We start from the raw sequence: 16,686 nt of genomic DNA on the forward strand, positions 1-16,686 counted from the left end.
CCGGACACGAAAAAAGACAAAAAGGGAAAAAAAAAAAAAAGAATTTTAAGACCATTTCAGTCGACAGCCCAGGGGATTTTGTATCTGAATATATATTAGATAATAGACTTTTAAATCCATATTAAAAGGCCATAATAAAAACAAAATAAGGACGCATGTCTTGTGCTCTCTACTTCCCTGTTCTAATGAGCAGACTTTTCTGTTGACATAACTTATGCTATTTCTAGTAGTATTAAACACTTTCATTCTGTCATGGGAACTTNGTTGACATAACTTATGCTATTTCTAGTAGTATTAAACACTTTCATTCTGTCATGGGAACTTTCTCACCCATGTGTTATTATTTCATTTTTAATTTTAGTCATTGTATGTATTCATGTTTGAATAAGTAATTAATGCATACAAAATGTTAAAGGCACAGAAGAATACATGATGTAAATTTAGTTTTCCTCTCATTTCTCACTTCAACTATTCAGGTCCATTCCTTTTGTGACCATGGATACTAGTTTATTTTGCATTTTTCCAGAGGTGTGGATAACATATGCATATATTCATTACTTTTTAAATTCAGTGCTAATAACTGTACATACTTTCTGCATCTTTTTTTCCCACTTGTGATACATCTTTAAGACTTTCTCATATTAGTACAAACAGAACTTCCCATTTCATTTTAGTGACTGTAGAGTATTCTTTTGTAAATATGTCCCAAGATTTGCCTTATCAGTACCTGACAGAGGGACTTCAAAATTGATTTCAGTCTTCTGACTTTACAATAATCCTACCACAAATATACTATCTCACATACCATTTTAAACTTAGGTAAATGAATCTATCAGATAAATTCTTAAATGTGGAATTGCTATGTCAAAAGTGTGTGCATTTGATTTTTGATAGATAACTGCAACAGTTCACACTCTCACTAGCAAATAAGAGATACTGTCATACCCAAAGTTTTGTCGTACCCAAACCCTTGCCAGCTCAAGTGTCTGTCAAAGCTGTTCTTCTTTGCCCGTCACTGAAGTGAAACAAGAACCTCATCAGTTTAGTTTGCATAACATTTATTATCAGTAAAGTTAAACATTTTGATTCTCATATTTCTGCCTATTTAAAAAATGTGGTTGGTGCTCTCTTCTCATTGATTAACAAGCTCATTTTAACAAATTATCTCCACAACTGTAATATGAATTGAAAATGTTTTCTTCATCTTGCCATTTGTCTTTTTGTTTTACTTAAATCTTTTCTATGAATAATTTCTTTATCAATTAACTTGTTTCCCATTTCTTTAATTAATTCCATCAAAATTAAGTTGGTGTTTGGATGTCAGGCCCTGATATTCTTTGATAATTGATATTTATTTTACTTTTTATTTTTATTTATTTTTATCATAATTGGCCAGCATTTATTTATTGAACTCTTATAGGTACAAGCTTTCGCACAAGCCCTCCTTAACTGTTTTTTTTTTACGTGTTTTTAAACATGGAAGTCTATTATTTCTTTTTTCTTTTACTTTTTCCTTTTTTAAAAATTAATTGAAACACAATGAATTGTACAAATATGTGGGGTACGGTACTGAATATCAATAGCTGTGTGCAATATGTGATGCTCAAATCAGAATAAGCAGTATATTCAACATTACACAATGTAATCGTTTTTTGTGAAACTTCAATGACACATATACTTTAAACATGAGTCACAGTGTTAAACCATTAAAACAAACAACTCCTTATTTTGCAATTTCCTTACCAGGAATTCTCAGCCTATTTAACATGTGAGCTGAGACATTTCAGACCTTTACACACTAGCTTAGCAGCCGCAGGCAGTACTGTAGTGATAAGGTTACCAACCATATCGAGGACATTTGAAACCACACAGGGTTCTTTAGTTGATTCAATCTTTTGTTTTAGTTGGTTTATCTCTTTATTTAACTCCTCGGATTTCTTTTTAAATCCTTCAGTAAGCAGTTCTTCTTGGACCTATAAAAGGGGGAGAGTCCACTTTTGAAAACCCTAGACTATTAAGAACCAGAGTTTTGTATTTAACAACTTGGGCAGTTAAGCATGTGTGTCCATTTCTTTACCACCTAAGAGCACTCTTTGATGAGTTTGTCCAATATTTCTTATGCTTGCACTTGAATAATGGCAGTATCCAAGGTTTATCGCTTTGTGAGGTTCCCTCTGCACTCTCTCACTTGGGGTGAGGACGAGTTTTGTTACAGCACAAAGAATGCCCTTTAGGAGGGAATGCAGGTTGGATTCTAATTAATTCTTCATTCCACAGGGGTAGCATGGCCATGCTCCTCTAACAAATGAAGGGAACGGCTGAGCCTGTATAGAACACTGGTTATAAAGCTCCGGGTTGGGACAAAGAATTTATTTTACTCTAGTTGTATAGGATGAATCAGACATATATAAAAACAAATGGATCAGATTCAGAGCTTTCAACATCCCCCATTTCGTATCAGGCCAAATATGATATTTTTAGAACAGACGGATCTACTTCAGGTCTTTCTGATGGTTGTGCCCAGAATCCTAATGTCCTATTTGACTAGTAAACTAAGGTTCTATTTAGTGGTACATAATGATACTATCCTATAATCACAGCAAATAGCAGCCCAGCATCCTGGGAGATGTCATTTGTACCCTCAAAAGCCTAATACTACAGAGGGGCTGGTATCTTATAGATTTATAGGCCTCAGTAGGATCCAGATGTATTGGAGATTTCAGTGAAACATCCTTTTAGTTTTCTCTCTAGAAAGATGACTGTGCTTAAAGTTTTGGTGCTTTTCTTCCTGAGGAACCAGGACACTGTCCATCAGACACTGTCCATCAGGCACCACCCAGCCCCATCCAGACTCACCTTCAGCTTGTGCTCCAGCATCCTTTCCTGCTCTCTCAGAAGGTTTGCCCTTTCCCGCTCCATCTTCTCCTCCAGTTGGGCCATGTTCTCCTGGAAGCTTCTCTCTTGAGCCTCCATCATTTGCTGCTGCTCCTTCTGTTTCTGTCTGAGCAGCTCCTGCTCCTTCTCAGCTGCCTCCTTCTTGGCCCGCTCAGCTGTTCCACAAAGGTTTTAGAGAGGGAGGAAAACAAGTCAGGCCTGAGTCCTGCCCTCCTGAGCTCAGAACAAACCGAGTTTTAAAAATGCTGGGAGGTAGGGGGATAGGGAATCTCTGAATTTTCCCACCACCTACACCAGCAAAAGGAATTTCAGAATGTGATGGAAAGGCACTGATTTGCTGGAGGTGCAACCCCACTCCCCTGGTTATTTTCAGATTTAGCAGAGCATGTGCTTCATAATAGGAGAAGCTCTTGTTTCAGGAAAAGCTTCCTGTCTGATCAATAAGAGAGCACTGCAGGGACACACCTCCCCTCTGAGAGCTGAGCCCTCCTGCTCCTGTACCTGCTGTGGCCTTCTCTCCATCAGTGAGGGCTTTGTCTGATTGCAGGATGGATGTCTCTGTAGCTACCTGAGACTGCAGGAAGTTCTGGAGGACTTCATTTGCCTGCGGAACTAAAAAGGAGCAAAGACATGTCAGGCAGTAAATATCTAGTCCTCTGTTGAGGAAATTATTTTTCAATAAAACCACAAAAATGACCATGTAAGTTTTGTATCCTGCTTAGGATCCCACAGTAGTTCTTTTCCTTCTGTGCCACCACAAAATGCCCAAGCTGTTTGGCAAGATATGAAAACCCTGTATAGCAGCCTCCTCTCCCAGTGATGCTTCCCACTCCCTTCCCCAGGTTGCAGCAGCCAGATTTATGTGCGATTGTACAAACACATCCTCCATTCTATCTGCACATTCTTTTTCTTCTTCCTGATGCTTGCCGATCCTTGCTTAATTAGGATCTGTTGAAACTTCAACTAGTAGCTACCACCTCCCTGAAAGCTTTCCTAGGCTGCCTTGAGTTTTTCTCCCTAGATTTATTGAGGTATAATGATAAATAAAAATTGTATATATTTAAAGTGTACAACGCGAGGTTTTGATATAAGTGCATTTTGTGAAATGATTACTACAATCAAGCTAATTAACATATCCATCACCACATATATAGTTGTTACCTTTTGGGGGTGGGTGAGATCACTTGAGATCGACTCAACTGGCAAGTTTTAAGTATATAATAAATTATCTTAAATATAGCCTCCATACTGTACATTAGGTATCTAGAATGTATTCATCTTATAACTGAATATTTATACCTTTTGACCAATACCTTCTTTTTTCCCCCCACCCATCAGCCCCTGGTAACCACCATTCTATTCTCTGTTAATATGAGTTTGACTTTTCTGTTTGTTTGTTTCCACATAAAATTGAGTCATGCAGTATTTGTCTTTCTGTGTGTGGCTTATTTCACTTAACATAATGTCCCCCAGCTTCATCCATATTGTCACAAATGATAAGATCTCCTTTCCTTAAGGCTGAATAATATTCCATTATATCACATTTTCTTCATCCATTAATCTGTTCATGGACCCTTAGGTTGTTTCCATATCTTGGCTGTTGTGAATAATACTGAGATGAACGTGGGACTACAGTTATCTCTTCAAGATAATGATTTTGTTTTGTTTCCTTTGGCTACACACCCAGAAGTCCACCAAAAGCAGTTAAAACTATAAACAAATTCAGTAAGGTTGCAGGATACAAAATCAACATTAAAAAATGGGTTGCATTTCTACACGCTAAGAACAACTATCCAAAACAGAATATTTTTTTTAAAAAAATCACATTTGTAATAGCACTGAAGAGAATAAAATACTTAGAAATAAATTTAACCAAGGAGGTGAAAGATCTCTGCACTGAAAAATTAAAACCTTTATGAAAGAATTTGAAGAAGACAGAAAATAAATGGAGAGCTATCTTGTGTTTATTGATTGGAAGAACTAATATTGTTAAAATGTCCATACTACCCCAAGTGATCTACAGATTTAATGCAATTCCTATCAGAATTCCAACCACAGTTTTCACAAAAGTAATAAAAACAATCCTAAAATTCATATGGAATCATAAAAGACCCCAAATAGCCAAAGCAATCTTGGGCAACCAAAATAAGCCTGGAGGCAACACTACTTGATTTCAATATCTACTACAAAGTTATAGTAATCAGATAGCATGGTACTAGCATAAAGACAGACACATAGACCAATGGAACAGAATATAGAGCCCAGAAACAAACCCATGTATATATGGTCAACTAATTTTCAATAAAAGCACCAAGAATACACAATGGAGAAAGAATAGTCTCTTCAGTAAATAATGCTAGGAAGACTGGATATTCAAAAGAGCAAATTTGGACCCTTATTTCACACCATACACAAAAATCAACTAAAAATGAATTAAAGATTTAAACATAAGACCTGCAGCTGTAAAAATCCTAGAAGAAAACATACAGGGAAAGTAGTTTGACGTTGGTCTTGACAATGATTTTTTGGTTGTGACTCCAAAAGCACAGGCAGCAAAAGCAAAAATAAACAAGTAAACTAAACAAATAAACATCAAACTAAAACACTTCAGCACAGCAAAGGAAATGATCAACCAAATGAAAGTCAACACACAGAATGTAAGGAAATATTTGCAACTCATATATCTGATAAGGGGTTAATATTCGAAATATGTAAGAAACTCATACAACTCGGTAGCAAAGAAACAAATAACCTGATTTTAAAATGGGCAAAGGACCTGAATAGACATTTCTCAAAAGACGACATTCAAATGGCCAACAGGTGCACAAGAAATTGCTCACCATCATTAATCATCAGGGAAATGCAAATCAAAATCATAATGAGATATCACCTCACACCTGTTACAATGGCTATTATCAAAAAGTCAAAAGATAGCAAGTGAGGTAAGGATGTGGAGTAAAGGGAATCCTTATACACTGTTGGTGGGAATTTAAATTGGAACAGACATGGAAAATGGCATGCAGATTCCTCAAAAGAAAAGAATTCTGAGCTTCCAATGCACAGAGCAGCTCTGTCAGCTCTACCACTTGCTGGCGGTATGATCTTATGCAACTTATTAGTTTCTCCATGCATCACATTTCTCAACTGCAGAAGGTGGACGATCTTAGTACCTAATTTACATTATTCTGAGAATTAAATTGATAATCCAACAAAACTGCCTGAAACTATACCAATTATAGAAGTGAATGTTCAGTGTGTGTTAGCCACTATGCTCACCGTCATCATTATTTCCAGTATGGTAACTGTAATCTCATCATATCCAATCAACTCTTAATTCATCCATCTCAGGTGAGATGATAAGCTTCTTGAGAACAAAAATTGTTTCTTTGATAACATATCCCATATATTCAGCACAAAAAATAGAAATTTGTTTGAAAAAATGAAAGAAATGTTCTCTTTCAACTGAACTTTTTCTAAATTCCTTCTTTGGAAAAAAAAAATTTATGGCTTATTTAATACTATATAATTAATTATGGATATAAAAACTAAAAATGTTGAGATATCACTATACTCTGATCTCTCTCCGCTAATGATGGTATGGTCTTAGATTTTTAGAAGGAGAAACAAAGACCATCTGACTACACTCTGTGGCCCCCCTTCTGACCCCCCTTTATTCCTCACCTTAACTCCTTTTCTGGGCACTAGCTTATAGTCCTGTTCAACTTTCTTCTTTGCTTCTAAGTAGAGACAGTGCCCTCCAGGAACAGAGAAAGTTCCTCTTGAAACACTTTCCATCAGGGGCTCTGATAGCTGCTTAAGCTCAGCCTGGCAATATTTGACAGATGCCTCTTCATTCTGCAGCAAGAAATCTTCCTTCTTTTTCTCTATGGTGTCCTGCCAGGAAAATGTTGGGTAATACAATACAAAGAAGTTGTTAGAAGGGAAGATCCAACTGTGATCCTCTTGAAGAATTAGTCTGATGGCCTCAGAGTAGACTGTGATGAGGTATAGACTAGGAGTCAGGAGACTTGTTTTATTTCCTGTTCTGATCAATTCTCTGTATGACCTCTGGAAAGTCCCTTAATGCTCTTGTGATCAGGTTCAATATCTGTAAATTATGGTGTTGAAAGACATGAACTCTATGGCTCTTTCAGCTATAGCATGATTAACAAGGAACCCAAATGCCAACAACGAGCAATAGAAAGTTCAGTCCTGGCTGGAAGTAAAATTTGCTCAGAGAACTTGGGTTGCTCTGGATGAAAATGTGTACATGGCAAATCACCTCCCCAGAATGAGCTAAGTGTATTCTGAACAGTTTTGAACCCTTCATGAATTCTTTCAGTGAGGGTTTGAATGTGTGAGGATATAGAAATAGATGTTTTTTTGCAGTATTTGTTAATTACAATCCAGCAGGATTTCCTCAGTATAAATTAAGAGATTTTCATCACTTTTAGGTCAGTCCCAGACAAACTGAAAGTGCCTATGGCAAGCAGAAGTAAGGTGTCCAATAAGCTTTTTCTCCCCTGGAGTCCATACCCTTCCCAGTCCCTGGGCCTGTGAATACGATGGACATTAATCCTGTGATTAGATTATGTTCCATAGCCCAGGTTGACTTTAAGAAATGGGGAGCACCCTGTTGGGCATGGCCCAATCACATGAGCTCTTTAAAGCAGTTTTCTCCAAATGCTAAGAAAAGAAGAAGTCAGAGATTAGAAACAGGAGAAGGATCTGATGCATCATTGCTGGCCTGAAGATGAAGGGGTTTCCTCTGAGCCTCTAGCTGAGAACTTAGCCCATCTGACACCTTGTTTTCAGCTGGAATACACTGAGTAGAGCAACCAAACACCTCAACATGGTCTTCTGACCTGTGAGCTAATAATGTGTGTTGTTTTAAGCTGCTAATCTCACGGTAATTTGCTTTGCAGCAAAAAATGAGCTCATCTTTTAGAACAGGAGTGAACTTAAGCCCATGGAACACTTTCATTCCCCAAAATGCAGGTTTCTCTACAATGCTAAGGAGATGAACCATGGGTCAGAAAGGTAGACTTGAGGCATCGTTTAGAAGGGCAGAACTCAGGAAGGATAAGTGCTAAGAGTACCACAAGCTTCTTCTGGAACTCCCCTGTATCATCCTTGAAGGAGCACTCCATGAAGACCGCAGTGGCCTCCCTGTCACAGGCCGCGTGCACGTCCAGCAGCTCCTGCAGCGTGTCTGTGGGGAGCCTCACGCGCTGGGCCATCTGCTCGCTGTAGTGGTCGGCTGCCTTCTGCATGGCCACTGCGTTCTCACGCTGGGCCAGAGTTGTCACTGCGTTCTCCAAACAAGGTACTGCTCCACTGTTGATGGCATCCACGTAGGTCACCACTAGAGTCCCCAGCCCTGAAGGCATATATTTAGGGAATAAATAGAAAATTCTTTCTTTTTACAATCTTTAAGGATCAGAATTCTAAAAATTACAAAAATTTTATTTATCTTTGTTTTCTTTTTCTCCTCGTCTTCTTCTTCCTCTTCCTTTTTCATCTTTTCTCTTTATACTAACATCTCTGTTTCTTCACTTTCTTTTATGGATCTCAAATTCACCACATTAAAATTAAATTACTGATTGCAAGTAATATGTTTTAGGGTTTTCTGAAATAATACTTTCCCATTTAAATAAAGTAAAAAAGAGTTTATGAGACAAAGAAAGTAAATTATATAATTCACAAGTTGTAGCTCCAAATGAAAATGCAAGTCCTCATGTAAAAAATATCATCAGGAATTTGAAGACGGCAGCATAGAACACCGAACCAAGCATGGGCCCATTTCAACATGTGGACTGCATGACTGCACTGGCTGCATGTTTGTCAAGCTGGCCCTGTACATAGATTATATTTAAATTTGTTTCTCAGACTCTCAATGAACTTGCTTGGGACTTAAGGACTGCTTTCATTTTCTGACTGGTGTAAATTTTAAAAATATCTCATACATCTACATGGGGAAATACTTATACTATAGATCTTCTCATCATACAGATTTCTGTCCTTAGCAACACTTTGTGCTTATATCATTAGTGTCAAGTACTGTTTACATAAATTTCAACTGTGGCATAAAAATTTGCTTCTCCACATTTCTATACAGAAGCAAACAAAATTACTGACAAACCCATAGAATAATCACAGCTTCATCACACACACTGAACCAAGGAGAGACATGCTTTGGGGTAAAGGTGACTCACAATTTCCAGTGACGATGAATCCTTCTCTCAGGGTCTTGGTCTTTGCATGGGTGAAGATATAGGAACAAAAATTTTCTGATTGCACTTGGAAATTCGTCTCCAGTTGGTTTTCTGGCACTTCTCCTATATGAATTAACTGGTTTTTGTCACTTACAGGCCGGTCAAAGACAAAGCACTTCCGTTTTGGAAAGAAATGCCTGATACACTCTCTAGGCATGTTGTAGTTTTGGATTTTGGGATTCTTGCCTGTAGATTTGTAAAAAGAGCTCTCATCAAAAAGATGGCCTGTAGGTAAGGGGGCTGAGGACATTCCCAGGTATCTGTGCATCACTGCAGTATCTGTGATCATCCTTTTTTATCTGATCATACAAAGCAGCCTTATGCCAATCTACCCAAGGCATAAAAGAATCCATTTTTGTACAGAGCTGACAGTCAAGGAAGTACTTCTGGAGAGGAAGGGCAGGGGGGCGGTTATCCATCACTAGTGAAGAGACTTATGATTCATTTCCTTTGCCCTTGTACGGTGGCTGAGAGACTGACTAGTTATTAAATGTTTTGAAGGATTGATTAATCAAAAAGTTGTCAGAAATGCTTTTCTAATATTACAGTTCCACGTTAGAAATGAAATGAGACTCTAAAGTAAAGTAATGCTAGAAATAAGGATAAAATGTTTCTGCGGAAAATATCATGAGGAGAGCAGATGATACCCAAGTCAGTAAAGAAAAAATGTTTCAGAACCAGAGTCAAAAAATGCACACATCATAAATATGTTCTGAGATTCCTTTATCAAAAAACTCCAGCATAAAGTTAATCTAAATGTAATTTGGAGACCTCACTAGTTTTCTATGTCAGATTATATTGGACTTGATATTGTCTTGCAGAGGGATTCTGTGGCATAGTTCAGCTGTTCAAAATGTTTGTTAAAAGAATGAATAAGTGAATGAATAAAAATGGACTGATTCTACTTGCCATCGGTTATCTACTCTGCTAAATATAATCCATGTAATACATTTATAATATTAAAATTATAACATATTGTATAAGGCTCTAGAGTGAAGGTGATGTTATATAAAAGGTAAAATTAAGGATTTGATAGTCTTAATAGAAGCACATATCGGTGTATGAATATCCTTTGTCTGAATGATGTAACTATCCGGGCTTGTGAAACATATTTTTAAAATTAGGTCATTTTATTTTCATGTGATTCTCTGTTTATCATGTTTATCAACTTCCATTCTGATGAGCTATTTTTCTCAAAATAGAATAGGAGGAGCACTTAAACTTAATAAGTAACAAAAACACGTGAGCCTTAGGAAATATAATCTTCATTTTTTTTTTCATGGTACTGATTGGTCTAAAATTATTTCATACAACATTGAGCACTAAATTTCCTCAATGAGTTTAAACCCCAGCCTCTGGATATTTTTAAGTAATAATCGCTAAAACCATGGTCATCTGTCAGTCACCGATCACCATTAGTATGGAGCTCCGTCCAGTCTCAGATAAACATTTATGACAGGGCTTCATTGATCTCACCCTCCTGCTGAAACTTCCACCACCCAGGCCGTGCTCTAATACCTGGAATCAGCTTCAAGGCATTCTCCAGGTACTCATCTTCTGTGATGGGGTGTCCATCTAACTTCAGCTCCAGGGTGAAATCTCGTACAGTCCAAACAAAGTTTGGAAAGAAACTCACAAACTCAGTGGAGTCCTCTACTTCGTCAGGTCTGGGAGAAGATTTTGCCCCAATGAGCTTTGTTAATTCAGTCACATAGCTGGGATCTTAGCTAAGGAATAAGAAGTATCCTACACCACAATATACAGATATCACTTAGAAACGAATTTTATAAACATTCTTTTTGCCCTGTGTCCACTCTTATTTAACCCTGACAATTGAGTCACAGCAAAGAAGACACAGTGTCAGTCGTGATTCCCCTAAACTCAATGAAGCATGGTATTCAGCTCCTGGAAGGATACTGGAGCTGCTCCAGGGCCTGGTGGTTGATGGTGTTCATGCTGTTGTAGACAAAGGTACTGCTCAGAAGCACAGCCAAGGCAAAGATCCACGAGTCATTTTCAGGGTCACCCTATAAAGCACATTAGAGCAAGAGACTTAGGAGTCTACTCTTCATTCATTCATTCATTTGGTTGTTCTTTCACTGTTTCAGCTATACTGTAGCTGGGAAGTAGGGTAAATAACATAAATTTTAATAATAATGCTAAGTTCATCCCTCATTTTGTATATTTAGATTGACTCTTCTCAGGGTATCAGTTCATCTAGCTGTTAACAGAAATGAATGACATTGTCAATGTGTGCAAATTATATAATAAAGTGCCTAGAATATAGTAGATGGGCAATTATTCCATTGCAAATTTTTTTTGATCTTGACTATATTAAGCACACAAATGCTTTTCAGTTAAGTTCAGCATCTCATCATTGGACTTCTTTGGGGGGGAGGATTTAATGTTATTTATTTATTTATTTATTTATTTGTTTTTTAATTTTTTTTTTTTTTTGTCTTTTTTCCGTGTCCGGCAATGGATCGCAACCCTCAGTGTCGCCCCCGCACCGGACCGGGACCGGCAACGGGATCGCAACCCTCGGCGTTGCCCCCGCGCCTCGCTCAGCCAGTGAGCGGGAACCAGTCTGTATGTGGGATCCGAACCCTCGGCGGGAGCGCAGCCGCGCTTCCCAAGTGGCGCCCTAGCGCAGTGCGCCACCCGGCCGGCCCTTGTTTTTTAATTTTTTTAAAAAATCTATTTTATTTATTGAATCAAAATCAATTATACATATTTTGGGGATTGAACATTGAGATATGTTGATCAAATCAATATTACTAGCATATATGTTGCTACAAACCATAATTATTCTTTATGCCCCTTGTCCAATCTCTCCCCTTCAATTAGACTTCTGACAAAATGCCTGACCTTGCATTGAGTGGGAACTTGGGCCTGCACAAAGTTCCACACGGCAGTCTGTGCCCTCAAGAAGATGACTTTCCGGAGCTGCAGATAAACATGTCCATATATAAATGCAACAAAAATGATAATCTGTGCCAGGAGTTAAACTCAAAGAAAAAGGGTGGGGGAGGCCCATAAAATTGAATAATTACTCTGTGAATTCAAAGCAAGAAGTGATTATGTTTGACTGGGATGTGGTGACAATAGGCTGAAAATAAGTGAGTTTTTTAGAGTTGATAGAATGTGGACTTGTGGAGATGAAAGCCTCAAGCAAGCGGAAGGACCAACTGAAGCCAAATCTGAATTGTCAGAGCACAGTCATATAAAGGTATTATAGAGCCATTTTATCTGACTCAAGCTGTGATACGTGCACTAGAGTGGAGAAAGAAGCTGGAAATGAGAATCATGGCAGGACATGAAAGGCTTTGAAATCAACTTAGACACCACTCAGGTCACACTGCAAGTACTGAGGTCAACCAGTAGTTCTGCTGCCATCGATTTATATTTTTGTATGTTTTAGTCCCTTGAAAAACGCAATTAGATAAAAAAAAAAAAAGAAGGTTTGTGCAAACTTCAATCTATTACAAATCAATAGTCCATCTTGGTTTTATACCGAGATGATAATTCAGAACTTAAATTTTTTTAATTAGAAATTTCTAAATTTGTGCTTCCCTTTCCCCCTTTTTTCAGTAATGGAAGCCAAAGATCTACTGCTGGTATTTTCAGTTTAGACCCAGACTGATATAAATACGGAGAAAAGATTGATTTTACCTTACCCTGTAAAGACAAAATACCTAAAGTTATCTCATTTACAATATTTCAGTTGTTCTTTAAAGAAATCAGTAAAGAATTTATCTCCAAAGCTCAGAAACTTGGATCAAAACCATAATGATGAAATTGAAGCTCTTTAAAAGATTATTGAAATTGATTCCTTCATGGAAACTCTATTTTCACGGTCCCCACCTCTAAGCGCATCAACCCCACACACCTTAACTAGCAGATTTTGTTGATCCCAGGGGCTATGGCTTTCTCTAGGAAGCTTTCTCTAACTCACATGACTGTTTTGGTTTCCCACTTTTTGCATCTGTGGTACCCCATACTGATCACACTCCATATTTCCTGTCTCCACAACTAGGGTCTCGGCCTTTACCTTGTTTACTGTCATATCTGTAGTATTAAGCAAAGAGCCCTGGAATTCAGCTGTTCAATGCATAAATATTAAATTATATCATTCATTCCTGTGTTAAAAATAAGGTCTCTTCCTAAATATACCAAAGCATTTGAGCTTAATGAGAAAGCTTGAGGAAAAAGAATTTAGCCTCATTATTCATCATTGAATTTGCAGTTTACAGGAATATGTCACAGAAGTTGAATGAAGTAGCAAACTACAGATAAGTGCACAAGCAAGAGCAGATTCTCTGTCTTACATTTTCCATATCACCGAGGCCCTCAGTGTCCAGAAGGACCAGGGTGTGGCTGGGCTTGCAGGGGTGAGGTGCACACCACCTCCAGATGCCCTTGGTTTCCGACTGCACCGTGGAGCCCAGAGGAAAACCTGCGAGGGAAAAGGAGAAACAGCAAAGTAACAGTTGGTAGACCAGGCTGCCAGGGATTACATTGGTTAAAGGTGCAGGAATGTAAGTGCCTGGCAAGGAGAGTGGTAGCTTCCATTTTAGCGAGGACACCCAATCCAATCTTTATGTGTATATATATGTATTTTAAGAACTTTCTCAAGAAACATTTTACGTCCCCTATTCGCCTCATTCTTTCAAAGGCTCAAACTATGTCCCATTAACTCTACCAGAAACTGGGGACTATGTCACATTACAGAATTGATGTGGACTCTGTTAAGCTGTGTAGGATGTGTAGAATTCTTAATTACTACTAATAAGCATGTAAATTGCAGCAAAAGTTTGAACTCTAATATTGCATAAAAAGGCCCAAGACACGCACACTCTCTGATTCAGAAATCCCACTTCTGAGTATATTACACAAGCAGAGTTTTTGTACATGTGTACCAAGATACAAATATAAGACAGCCTGATTCATTAAAGATAAAAACCGGAAATAATACCAATGTTCATAAGTAATGAATGGATAAATAAATTGGGGTATCGTCACACAATGGCATACTGTAAAGTCGTAAAAATAAATTTATTACAGACACATATGACAAGTATAGCAATCTTATAAACTTCTTGTTGAGCAATAGAAGCAAGACACCCAAGAATACATACAATATAATTCCTTTTATATAAAGTTTAAAAGAAGATCATATTAAGCTGCCTTTTAGAATGAACACATATACTTAGAATCATTTTTTAAAAGCAAGACAGGAAGAAGTGCCCTGAAAACCAAACTACTGGTGAGCTCTAGTGAAGGTATGAGATAGTATGATTTGAGCTTTTGGGTGTTGGTAATGTTTTATTTCTGGATCTGTATAGTGATTACACATGTGTTCATTTTATGCTTATTAACTTTATTGTACATGTATGTTTTATGTACTTTTCCCTACGTGTTATGTTTTGCACATTAGAAAAGACTAAATAGAGGGTCAGCCCCATGGCTCACTCAGGAGAGTGCAGCGCTGGTAGCACTGAGGCTGTGGGTTCGGGTCCTATATAGGGATGGCCGGAGCACTCACTGGCTGAGTGTGGTGCAGACCACACCATGCCAAGTGTTGCAATCCCCTTACCAGTCCAAAAAAAAAAAAAAAAAGAAAAGACTAAATAGAGAAATAAAGAGGATGTAATTTAACAAAGCTTTGATATAAAGTGAAGAAAAAAATTAGATGCCAGCCCAATTCATCTTTATTTATTTATTTTTATTTATTTATTTCTATTGAATCATAATTGATTATACATATTTTTGAAGTTCAACATTGACATATGTGGATCAAATCAATATTACTTGCATACATATTGTTGCAAATCGTACTTATGCTTTATGCCCCTTGTCCAATCTCTCTCCATTCCCCTCTCCCTCTTCCCTCCCACCTCTGATAACCCTAGATTTCTTCTCTCCTTCTGAAAGAGTAATGGTTACTCTGTTTGTTGCCTAGATGATCTGTCCAGTGCTGAGAGGCATGTTCAGGTCCCCCAATATTATCTTACAGCAGATACTTCTTCTGTCTCTCTGGAATGGGTTTTGTGGAGAGAGACATCCTGTTTTTTTGGTCTCTTCTGGTAATTCACCTTGTGTCAATGCACTCCAGTAGCTGGCGGACCATCTGCATGGTGGTTGTGGCATCTAGCTGCTTTTGCAGCAGCTGTGGTTATTGTAGTGGTTGTGATGAGCCACCCACATGGAGGTAATGTTTTTGACATACTGCTTGCTTAGTTGTTGATGGCTCCCAGGTCCATATCTCAGGACCCTGAGTGGGCCCTGTGGTGTTGGCAGTGTGTTTGGTTGTGTGAAGGGGTCAGTCCCCAGCTCCATACCTCAGCATCCTGGGTAGACCCCATGGCGGCCAGCCCAATTTATATATGGATATACAAAGATCCTGCTGTTTGCCCTTCTGCTCATCTATTTTTAATGACAGGATATATTCAACTACATTTGTGAACAGGTTGAAATGACCACATACCTTGCCCAAAAGTGATACAGGAGAAAGAAAGGAACTAATTGCTAGAGCTCAGCTTCTGAGCAGGTGAGTGTGGATGAGATCAAGAGGACCGGTGGAGCAGATCTTTAGATAGGGTTAGAATAATTCTTTATCACTAAACAAAAGAATGAGATTTTGTGGACAGATGAGGTTGAGTTTGTAAATTTTGTAAATTTGATGTTGAGAATTAGAAGTTTTCTTCATTGGGAGGAGTCATGCTCTTCCTTAACATAACCCTAGAGCAAGTGTGATCAGCCTGTGTAATCACTGGTTCCAAGCAAATGGCCCCACCCCAAGACAACACTCACCATGGTTCTGTCCTGCCAGGCGGTTCATGAGGTAGGATTTTCCTGTACGATACAGCCCTGCAATGGCCACCACCACCAAAGGCTGAGAAATCTTGTCAAGAATCTGTAATGCTTTCAGATTCACCATCAGCTGTTCTTTCCAGTTTTCCACTAGACAAATGGGGGCCATCATGATGGATTTGGATGCCATGGTGACCATGTGCTGGACACTGTTCTAGGTGCTCAGTATCAAGCAGTGAACAAAATTGACACGAATTCCTGCCTCATGGAGCTCTATCCTGGTGCGGGCGCCGCAGACGGGGGACAAGTTCTCAGCGGCTGTCGCTCACCCTTGCGCTCTCCTTCTGCGTCTGGCTCCTCTGAAAACTGACTCTTCTTAAAAGCACATCCAGGGCCGGCCCGGTGGTGCACTGCTACAGTGCGCCGCTTGGGAAGCGCGGTGGCGCTCCCGCCGAGGGTTCGGATCCCAGGTTCTGTCCTCCTAGGCAGAGGTAGGATTTTCCCATACGATACAGCCCTGCAATGGCCACCACCACCACAGGCTGAGAAATCTTGTCAAGAATCTGTGATGCTTTTGGATTCAACATCAGCTGCTCTTTCTAATTTTCCACTAGACAAATGGGGACCTCCATGACAGATTCAGATACCATGGTGACCTGTAACCCCGAAAAGCCACTCAGTATAATACAGGTGCTGCAGTCAT

The 16,686-nt window shown here is 38.7% G+C and overlaps 1 protein-coding gene across 1 annotated transcript; it reads right to left on the reverse strand.

Annotated features, from left to right (window-relative positions):
* Nucleotides 1-1,671: 1,671 nt before the first annotated feature.
* LOC103610243 (guanylate-binding protein 4-like) lies at nucleotides 1,672-16,182 on the reverse strand. The gene is made up of 10 exons (XM_008594445.1): nucleotides 15,984-16,182; nucleotides 13,499-13,626; nucleotides 11,088-11,197; nucleotides 10,689-10,885; nucleotides 9,111-9,356; nucleotides 7,995-8,275; nucleotides 6,577-6,789; nucleotides 3,397-3,499; nucleotides 2,857-3,050; nucleotides 1,672-1,973 (listed from the first exon to the last, which is right to left on the reverse strand). The coding sequence occupies exons 1-10, from the start codon at nucleotides 16,180-16,182 to the stop codon at nucleotides 1,758-1,760; spliced, it is 1,887 nt and encodes a 628-aa protein (XP_008592667.1). The 3' UTR covers nucleotides 1,672-1,757.
* Nucleotides 16,183-16,686: the final 504 nt, after the last annotated feature.

The sequence above is a fragment of the Galeopterus variegatus genome, unplaced genomic scaffold, assembly GCF_000696425.1.
Source record: "Galeopterus variegatus unplaced genomic scaffold, G_variegatus-3.0.2 Scaffold10807, whole genome shotgun sequence".
Taxonomy (NCBI): Eukaryota; Metazoa; Chordata; class Mammalia; order Dermoptera; family Cynocephalidae; genus Galeopterus; species Galeopterus variegatus.

Excerpts from the sequence above, each read along its gene's own strand:
- LOC103610243 (XM_008594445.1), bottom strand. The coding sequence starts at position 16,182 with ATGGTCACCATGGCATCCAAATCCATCATGATGGCCCCCATTTGTCTA. Across the intron at positions 9,357-10,688 it reads TGCCTTGAAGCTGATTCCAG|GCAAGAATCCCAAAATCCAA; the intron begins GTATTAGAGCAC and ends ACAAATCTACAG. Across the intron at positions 6,790-7,994 it reads AGTTCCAGAAGAAGCTTGTG|GACACCATAGAGAAAAAGAA; the intron begins GTACTCTTAGCA and ends TTTTCCTGGCAG.